This window comes from Myotis davidii, unplaced genomic scaffold (genome assembly GCF_000327345.1).
Source record: "Myotis davidii unplaced genomic scaffold, ASM32734v1 scaffold38, whole genome shotgun sequence".
Lineage (NCBI taxonomy): Eukaryota > Metazoa > Chordata > Mammalia > Chiroptera > Vespertilionidae > Myotis > Myotis davidii.
The window spans coordinates 6,537,765-6,547,719 of NW_006291383.1; the positions used below are offsets into that span (position 1 = coordinate 6,537,765).

General features: G+C 54.8%; 1 protein-coding gene across 1 annotated transcript in view; it reads right to left on the bottom strand.

Moving 5' to 3' along the window:
• MYH7B (myosin, heavy chain 7B, cardiac muscle, beta) overlaps window positions 1-9,955 on the bottom strand; it is a 23,624-nt gene that overhangs the window by 10,517 nt on the left and 3,152 nt on the right. Inside the window, exons 5-19 of the mRNA XM_006764573.2 lie at window positions 9,353-9,449; window positions 7,256-7,279; window positions 7,008-7,100; window positions 6,857-6,920; window positions 5,561-5,659; window positions 4,854-4,957; window positions 4,584-4,722; window positions 4,208-4,326; window positions 3,970-4,119; window positions 3,580-3,750; window positions 2,267-2,446; window positions 2,047-2,179; window positions 1,882-1,958; window positions 1,376-1,463; window positions 1,105-1,222 (exon numbers count right to left, since the gene is read on the bottom strand). Of these exons, the coding sequence (XP_006764636.1) occupies window positions 1,105-1,222; window positions 1,376-1,463; window positions 1,882-1,958; window positions 2,047-2,179; window positions 2,267-2,446; window positions 3,580-3,750; window positions 3,970-4,119; window positions 4,208-4,326; window positions 4,584-4,722; window positions 4,854-4,957; window positions 5,561-5,659; window positions 6,857-6,920; window positions 7,008-7,100; window positions 7,256-7,279; window positions 9,353-9,449 (1,656 nt within the window). The remainder of the gene's footprint in view (window positions 1-1,104; window positions 1,223-1,375; window positions 1,464-1,881; window positions 1,959-2,046; window positions 2,180-2,266; window positions 2,447-3,579; window positions 3,751-3,969; window positions 4,120-4,207; window positions 4,327-4,583; window positions 4,723-4,853; window positions 4,958-5,560; window positions 5,660-6,856; window positions 6,921-7,007; window positions 7,101-7,255; window positions 7,280-9,352; window positions 9,450-9,955) is intronic.

Here is a 9,955-nt window from a genome sequence, read left to right on the forward strand (position 1 = left end):
CTACCCAGCAGGCGATGTTTAAAACGGGAGGCTGTGCGTGTGCGGGGATAGGGAGAACATGGGAGATTCCTGTACCTTCCTCTTAATTTTGCTGTGAACCTAAAACTGCTCTAAAAAATAAAGTCATAATTAAAAAAAAAAAAAAAAAGGATGATGATACAGACTTATTCCTATTGATAAGGAACAATCTCCAAGACATATGGTTAGCCCGACCGGCGTGGCTCAGTAGTTGAGCGTCAACCTATGAAGCAGGAGGTCATGGTTCAATTCCCAGTCAAGGGTCAGGCACATGCCCGGCTGCAGGCTCGATCCCCATTGGGGTGTGCAGGAGGCAGCCATCAATGATTCTCATCACTAATGTTTCTCTCTCCCTATCCCTTCCTCTCTGAAATTAATAAAAATATTTTTTTAAAAAGACATACAGTTACATGAAAAAACAAACCCATAGACTCGTGTGTGTCCACGTACAGTATTTGTACATACATACGTCAGCGTGGATGGCCAGTTACTTCTGGAAAGGGAGGGAACTTAGGCTGCTAGTGGCCTGACAAAACAAAACTGAGGAAGAGAGGGGAGGAGCTACTGACTGGTGCTCATGTGGGGCCAGCCATGATGCAAAGTCTGGTCCACACAAACCCTCATTCAGTTCCCTGCCTGCCCCCATCTCGAGACTAAAATCCAGTCTCACCCAGGACTTCTCTAGAACATCTGCTGGAGACATTTCAAATGTATGGGATTTGGAGGGATTAATCCACTGTCTCCCCAACTCCCCCAGATAAAAAACCCTGTTTGGTATCTCAGTAAACCTACCACCAGCTTCCCAGCTGCTCAGGCCAAACATCTGGAAGTCACCACCCTTGTCTTTTCTTTCTTATTCTGTATCGAAGGCCTCAGACACCACCATCTCCCACTGGACTCGTGCCCAGCCGCCTCTCTGGTCCCACTGCATCCTTCCCAGTGACAGGAATTGTCCGTTTGACTCTAAAATGTGTGCCCTTCTCATCCCCTCAGGCTGTTGCCTCCACCAGGGTGGAGGACAAGGGGGAAGGTGGCTGTGTAGGGGGAGCTGGGGAGGAGCCAGGGCTGGGGCAGGAAGACACCCACCGTTGCCGGAAGTCGGCGTAGAGCAGCCTGTTGGGGAATCCTTGGCGGCAGATCCGGATGCCCTCCAGGACCCCATTACAGCGCAGCTGGTGTAGCACCAAGAAGGCATCCATGACCCCTGGACGGGTGGGCATTAAAGGAAAAGGTCAGAGGTCTCTTGCCTCGAAGAAAGACCAACAGTCCACATGGGGGGCTCTGTGGAGGGAGAGATCCACCCGGACCCCTCCCTTCAATGTTCCCCCACTGCCACCACCTGGCCCAGGGTGACTACCTGGCGTCTTGTTCTCATTGGGGACAAGGCAGCGGACAAAGTGAGGCTGTGTGGCCCGCAGGTTGGTCATCAGCTTGTTGAGGTTCTCCTGGAGGCGGAGGGCGGGGAGAAGGCACACAGGGCAGGAGGCAGAATTGGAAACCGCAGCGGATCAGCCCGTTAAGGGCTGGGGGGCAGGCCCCTCCGCGTGCCTCCACACATCTGTCACCCTTTCCTGTGACCCTCTGCCCTCTTCTGCTTGACTGGGTCCCTCTCACCACAGTCTTCACTTCCCACCCAGTCCCCCTCAGGCCCCCACTTCACCCCACCCCGCCCCCCCAAACCCTGCCCAGGCAGCGCGGGGACGGGAAGCAGCACAGACTTGCTGTGATGTTCACGTGGAGAGGAGTTAAACATCACTGCAAGTCTTAACGGCCGCCCGCCCAGGGTGCAGGGGACAGATCAGGGAGCGAGAACGGGCTGGAGGCCAAGGCGTGAGGCCTCCATAGGCCCGGGCTGGGCCTCACCTTGTGCAGCTGGGACACCGTCTGGAATGATGCTGCCTTTTTACGCTTCTCTTTCACACCAGACTTCGGGGGCTCAGCTAGGAGAGACATGGGGACCAGTCACTCCAGGGACATCACTCTGAGTCCCCACAGAATGGCAATCTAGTCCCTGGGCACGGCACGCACTGGAGCAGGAGCCTGCATAGTTCTCGTAGAGGGTGGCCAAGAGCTTGTTCTGCGACTTTTGGAAGATGGGGACCACTGTCTCATTCAGGGGATCCTTGTTTTTCTCCAGCCAGCCCACGATGCTGTAAGGCACCTGGCAGAGATCAGACAGGCGCTGAGCCAAAGCAGAGAAACCCAGAGGGAGGAGTGGTCAAGAGCTGGGGTTCCCATAGGCACCTACCACACCCGCATAGTGGACCACCTCAAAATGGGCCTGGTATTTGCGCTTTTTGTCAGGCCTTGGCTGCTGGAAATTGGGCGACTTCCCTGCGTGGTTATCATAGAGCTTGGCCCGGAAGCTGGCGTCGGAGGCCTTGGGGAACATGCACTCCTCCTCCAGGATGGACAGGATGCCGAGCGGCTGGGGACGGGGAACAGCATTGAAGGACCTCCACTGCGCCAGCCCATCCTCCCGGAGCCCCTCCTTCTGGAAGCCTTTCCAGATGCCACACCTCAGCCACCTGCTCAGAGGGCAGAGACCAGACCTGCACCCAGGAGCCCTGTCTTCTAAGACAGAAAGAACGTTTTTGTCTCCATCCCTCTTCTGCACAATTCGCAGCTCTGAGTTGTCCTCTTTGCTTATGAGAACTGTGCAAACTCAAACTGGCATCTTTGTACCCATCAGCCCCCAGCTCCATGATCGCACACACACTCACAGGGACAGTAAAAAAAAAAAGCAGCCGAGTTCAAATTTTGGCTTCCTGGGTTCAAACTTACTAGCTGTGGGCCCTTAAGCCTCCCTAAGCCTGTTTCCTAACCTGCAAAATGGGGAAATGCATAATTGGTGCTGCTTTAACAGTGAAAAACAAAAATGAATGTCAACCACCCAAATGAATGTCCAACAGGAGATTCCAGAAATGCATTGTCTGAAAACCATCTGCTGCGTGAACTACTGTGCCTTCTTCGTTCAATGTTCAAAACCCATTTTAGAGAAAAAGAGACCTGAGTTTGAGCGAAAACCGATGCCCAGGACACGGGACTTGGAGGAAACTAAGCAGAGGGCCAAGGGAGGTTGTGTGGGGATTGGGGAGCATCACTTCCCTTCACTTTCACTTTTCTCATTTTCTGAGTTTTCTTTCTCCCATTCCTTGCACAATGGGGACATTTACATAATGTTTCACAATCAAATAAATAAATAAGCAAACACATCCTACTCCTCTCCCAGGGCAGTTCTGAGGGTCCAGTGAAACTGTGGCTGCAATAGGACCTTGTGAACTTCAAAACTGTATCCACCCATGAGGGGCTACTGTCAACAGTGCTGGGATGCACACTCACATGGCTCACACATGTTCACCAACACGCTTTTACAGTCTCCAGCGCACCTGTCACACACAGGCACGCATTCCCATTCAAGGCATGTACAGAGAGAGTCAGAGCCATACACAGGCACAAGCTCACTTCAACGCACAGGCACACACTTACACGCACACTTGCAGATGCTCACTCACTGCACCCACACCCTCCCCGCTGCAGTGAGCTTGCGCCAGGCTCCACCTTCTCGATGAGGTCGATGCAGGGCTGCAGGTCCAGGCCGAAGTCGATGAAGACCCAGTCGATGCCCTCCCGCTTGTACTCCTCCTGCTCCAGCACAAACATGTGCTGGTTGAAGAACTGCTGCAGCTTCTCATTGGTGAAGTTGATGCACAGCTGCTCAAAGCTATTAAACTGTAGAGGGAGAAAATGAAGGAAGGAAGGGAGGGAGGGAGGGAGGGAGGAAAGAAAAATAAAACTGCAGAAGGTGCCGGGCTCAGCAGCCGCCCCGTGGATGGGGACAGGGAGGCCCAGAGACGAACAGGAACGTGTACGAGTTAACCCTGCCCCCAGGCAGAAGCCCAGGCTCCTGCCCCCACCCACTCAGGGGCCTGGGTGTGGGCCTGCCCTCACCTCGAAGATCTCAAAACCAGCGATGTCCAGGACCCCGATGAAGAACTGCCGGGGCAGCTTCGTGTCCAGAGTCTGGTTGATCCGAGACACCAGCCACCGGAACAGCCGGTCGTAGGTGGCCTTGGCCAGAGCCCCCACGGCAAACACCACCTGGAGTTGTGGGGACGCTGGGCTGGGACCCGGCCAGGAGGACCCTTCCCAGCTGTCCCGGGTCAGCCCTGGCCTGCGAGCAGCTCACCTGCTCCATGCTCTGGCCCTTGGTCACATACTCGTTCCCCACACGCACTCGGGGGTGCAGAAGGCCTTTGAGGAGGTCCCCACTGTTGACTCCCATCAGGTAGGCAGCCTTGTCAGCACCTGGCAGGGCACATGGGTGGGATGAGGAGGTGGAACCAACAATTAGAGCACCTGGGGCTCAGGCTGGCCTCAGGGAGGGGAAGCCAGGGAGGGTCAAATTCAGGGCCAACAGACTTGCAGCTCAGGAGGGTGAGGGTCTGGCGCTGAGAGTCAGGGGTTACACTCAGGGCCAGTTAACACTGAGGTCAGAGGCTGTGGACAGGGGTGAGGGCTAATGGTCATGGACAGGACTTGGGGTCAGGGCCAGGGCCCCTCACTCTCGGTGCCATCGGCCTCGGCCTGCTCCTCCCGCTGCTTCTGCTTGAACTTCATGTTTCCGAAGTGCAGGAGGGCACCCACGATCTTATAGCAGGCGCACTTCTCGTCCACACTGAAGCCCAGGATGTCCATGGCATGCTGCGGTGGGGACGACAGGGTCAGGATGTCTGGGCCCCTCCAGGGTCCAGCCAAGCTCAGGGCACTGCAACTGCTCCCTGCATCACAGGGCCCCACCCTGCAGGCAGCCACTCTGCTCCCACCCAACATACATCCGTGGCCATGAGCTCCTCCCCGTCATCGATGTTGTCCACGGTGATGACGCCCTGGCTGCAGAAGTGGTAGTCGTAGGGGTTCACAGACAGAAGCAGCATGTCTGGGGACACAGGCAAAGAGGGTGGGTCCAGCTGTGTGCACTGGCTATCCTCCTACCCCATCCCAGCGTGGTGGGTCCTGGGGGCCAGCCCCACAGGAGAGTCTAGGGCCCTCCCAGGACTTCCACACCCCCATGTCTATGGTTTCTCTTTCCTTATGGTTCTCAGAGGCATGAGCCCATCCCTATATCACATCCATCCCTCCACCACTGCTCATGGCCACCCCTCTGGTCCACACCCTGTGCTGGGGCACAGCGAGGACCAGGCTCTGCCCTCAAGGTGCTTGCAAGAGAGGGGAGCTGGGTCTAGACAGAGCCATTGGCCCTTCCTTGGTCTGAGTGGGGTGTCTCTAGCTGCAGGACCACAGGAGGGACAACTTTACAAGAGCAGCGGCCAGTTCCCTACATGAGAGAGGGCTCAGCAATAACCAGAAGTCCCAGGAAGGGAGTGGGAGGGAACAGAAGGACTCAGAAGAAAGACAGGATGTCACAGACCCCAGAAGAGTGAGGGAACAGACATCCCAGGACCTGGACTTATGGGGGACAGGCAGCTCTCACTCTCACCCAGTCCTAGGTACTCCCACCCTACCCATCCCTGGCCCTTACCCTGCAGCTCTGGCTTCTTCCCCGAAAGGATCTGGTAGTAGACATGGTAGCCACGCTCTCCAGGCAGCTGGAAGATCACCCGTGACTTCTCCAGGAGATCTGGAAGAAAGGGAGGCACTGGCCTACCATCTTCTGCACCTCCCCAGAGCGGGTCACCCCAATAGGGCTGAAGGGGCAGGGCTGTGGGAGAGGGGCAGGGGTGTGTGTATACATCAGCATGTACTAAAGTGTGTCTCTTGCCCCAGTTGGTTTGGCTCAGTGGATAGAGCGTCAGCCTGTGGACTGAAGGGTTCAATTCCAGTCAAGGGCACATGCTCAGATTGCAGGCTCGATCCCCAGTAGGGGGCGTGCAGGAGGCAGCCGACCAATGATTCTCTCATCAATGATGTTTCTATCTATCCCTCCCTCTCCCTTCTTCTCTGAAGTCAATAAAGTGTGTCTCTCCTTGCCTGTCATATGTGGGAATGTGTGTGCACCCCCATGTGTGACTGTGTGTGGGTATGTGAATGTGGTATCTGTGGGGGGTATTCATGTGATCATTCTTTCATCTATGCTTTCATTCCTTCACCCACAACCACACTCCTTCCTCCAGAGCAGGGCTGGTGTGTCAGCGTGTGTGTGGGCAGAGCTCCATGTGTCTGCACATGGTCAGCAGGGCATAAATTATGATGCCCCCTGCCCATCACCATGTGTCTGTGCTTATTCATCAGGATCTGGCCAGGAATCCCCAGGTGGCGAGTGTCAGTGTGGCGGCCCCTCTGCGCAGGTGGCCCAGGCACCTGGTGTCTGTGCGGCTGGGCTGGGTGAGGCAGATGGGCAACAACCCGACAGGCATTAGGAGGGGCTCCCGGGAAGGATGAGGACCCGATGTGCGGAGAAGAGGCTGGGCCGGATGGGCACAGGCCCAGCCTATTAGGGCCAGAGAAAAGACTGGAGTAGGGTGAGGGCCAATCATAAAGAGCTAACTACCAAATAAGGATTTGGGTCTCCATCTTAAGGTGATAGGATCCAGAAAAGATTTCTAAGCAGGAACACAATGTGGTCAGATTAGTCTCCGTGAAAAGGTCATTCTGGCTAGAAGACCCAGCACAGGAATGGAGGCTGGGAGACCACATGGAGGATGGTGGAATGTTCCAGGCGAGAACTGAGGGGCCTGAGCTGGGCAGTGGCTTGGGGATGGAAAGGAGTGCCTGAAACAGGCAGGAGCCAAGGACCTGAGGGATGCTCCGTCTGGGTAGAAAGACTCAGGCCGTGGCTTCTGTCCGATCCCTGCCCTCACCCCTCGCCCAAACTCACAGCTGTCGATATCCGAAGATGCCAGCTTCCCCGAGGGACCAAAGTGAATGCGGATGAACTTGCCCTGTGGGCAGGGGTGCCGTCTCAGTCAGAGGGGCCAGCCATGCTGATCCCGCTCCACCCACCCACCCTTCCCACTGCGGCCACTCACGAAGCGGGATGAGTTGTCATTCCGCAGGGTCTTGGCATTGCCAAAAGCCTCCATAGCAGGGTTAGCCTCAATGATTTGATCCTCGAGGGTACCCTGGTGGGGTGAGGTGTGCTGGCTGACTGGGACCCAGAGCAGCCGCCCTCCCAGGTAACAGCCCATCCCAGACACCTCTGGTTGGGAAGGGGAAGGGCAGGTTCCCAGGACCTCATAATTGTTGCCTGCCCCACTCACACTGGCCCCATCCTTACCCCAGTCTTTGTGGCCAGAAATTGCTGGGGGGAGAAAGAAGACAGTGTTAGAGGGTGTGAGGTCTCAGCAGGCCAGGGTGGCAGTAGTTAGCAGGACAGTGAAGGTTAGCCCCCACCCCCGCCCCGCCTCACCCTCCCAGGACTGTTACAAGAGGACTGCTAGAAAGTAGGAGCAAGCATGGCAGGGGGCTGAGTCTGAGGGAGTCTACAATTAGCAGCCCGTCCTCTCCCCCAGCTGTCTCTGGCCTCTTCCATATCCCATCCTTTCCCACACTCCAGGAAGGGGCCCTGCCCCAAGCGCTAGAGGCTCCTGACTAAACTCCTCTTCAGAACAACAGCTCAAATGCCCCCTCCTCCAGGAAGGCTTCCCTGATGCTCTACGGTGGGAAGAGATCTCTTTCGCCTGGACCTTTGTACCCTCACCTCCGTGAGCCCTTCTCCACACCTCTCCTTTGCACTGTGATCAGGCACATCTTCGTGGCGCAATTAATTTGTACACCTACTATTATTGAAAATGGCCCTGCCAGGTGCCCACTATTACCCTACTTTGCAAATGAGGAAACTAAGGCTCAGAGCAGGTAAGTAACCTACTCAAAGCCACACAGTAAGTGGGAGAGCGAAGGCTCTGAGCCCAGGCATCTGCCTCCCACACCCACAGCCACCCATATGTCTCACCTAGAGACTTACGGAGGATCCCACCACTGTCCTCTCCTCGCCTCATCCTTGTCTTCCCTGCACGTCCCTTTCCTTCTATCCCTCCCTGGTCCTAGCAGCCTGGAAGAGGCTGCTCCAAAGCGCTGGCTGAGGTTATGTGGAGTGGAGCTCGGGAACATGCTTTTGACATTTCCCTTCTGCCTCTGTCCCCCCAACAACATCTCTGGGGGGACTGAAAGGGAAAGAAAGGAAGAATGGATTCTAAAGTGGCAGATACCATGCCACCAGTGGACTTTGGTTATTCACTCACCTCCAGGGAGCCCAAGACTGAAACAATCCTCCCAGAGATATCATTGGGGGGACAGAGGCAGGAGGGAAATGGCAGGAGCCCATCCCCTGAGGTCCTTTCTGACCAGAGGCCTCCCTGCCCCTACCCTGCTCGCTCTGGCCTCCTCCTATGCACCATTCCTATCAGTGGACTAAGCCCCAACTTTCTGCAGCATCCTCACATGGGGTGTGGAAAACGGTGTGGGGAGAGGAAGGAGGAAAGAGTATCAAAAAGTCAACAGCAAAAACAAAACAAAACAACAAAAACAACCACCACCACAACAAAAAACAAAACTGAAATAAAAATAAAAAATCAAGAAATTCAAATGGGGAAAAGAAAAAGGCAAAAAGAAAAAAACCTTAAAGTGTAGAAAAGAAAAAGAAAATTAGAAAAAAAAAATGCCCCAGAATAAAGCAAGGCTCAACAGGACCAGGAGGGAGGACTGACTGTGTGGGAGGCGGCCTTGGGCTCTGGAAAGAAAAGGCAGCCCCTTGTGGGGGCAGATGGGAGAGGAGGTACCCAGAGGCCTGAATCACTGGCCTGGGGGCTAGGAATGGATGTTGTACTTCAAACACAAAAACAGAACACTGTCCCCCATTGTTTCAGAAACTTTCAAAAGCCATACAGAAATCAGGGGGTGCAAAATCGTCCCCTACCCCTGCTGCTGGGGATGCTGCCAAGTGCCTTTGGCTCTGGCTAAACTCAAGCCTGCTTGTTTGATTGACAGCAGGTAACTCTTTGGTGCATGAAAAGCAAGAAAATAATCACTTCTTAGCAAAAAACAGCCTATTTGGTAAACTCTCTCAAAATGCAAAGGTCCCAAAGGGAGGGAAAACTACATAAAAAGTTTAGGAACGGCGATGTGGTCCCACCCCTCTGTGTTACAGACGGAAACACTGAGGCAGGCCTGGGACTGGGTGGCACCGCATCGCAGAGGTGGCCATAGCTTCTTTGGTCAAGCCTTGCTCAGGCCAGAGTCCCCCACCAAGGTGGAAGGCTCAGGCGGGGCTGGAGACTCTGGGGAATCAACATAAAAAGAAAAAAAAGGGGGGGGGGGACAAAGAGAAAAACAGTGAGAAGCAGTGGTGAGCAGCGCCCAAGTGGGCGAGTCTTACGGCCTTCTTGCCCGGCCCGTCTCCCAGGGCAGCGACGATGGCAAAGTACTGAATGACCCGCTTGGTGTTAACCGTCTTACCGGCCCCCGACTCTCCGCTTGGATGACACAAACATAAGTCACCAATGCCCACTTGGCCACTCTAATTCCTCCCATCCCTCAGTGTCCCCCTCCGCAAGCAGGGCCCTCTGCCCTCCCCAACACAGCTCCCAAGTTAGGACCCCAACTCAAAAAACAAAAACCAGGAGAGATCAGCCCTCAGAGGCATTGAGTTGTTTACAAAGCAACAATGCCACCCTTTACTACGTGCAAATCTAGTGCCAGATACTGGGCCAAGCGCTTTCTTTACCTGTATTGGCTCATTTAAGCCTTAGAAACAAAGGATCAGAAATAAGGCCCAGGGATAAGAAGGTAAGAAGGAGAAACGGAAAAGGCAGGCACCATCATCACCCCCATTTTATGCATAGGGAAATGGGGCTCGGAGAAGTTATATGACTGTCCCTGGTGTGTGCCCAGTATGTACATTAAAATGCTAACTCCTTCTAGCTCTGCATGGTAGGTGGGTAGGATTGTTCTGTTTTTACTGATGAGACTCAGCCTAAGG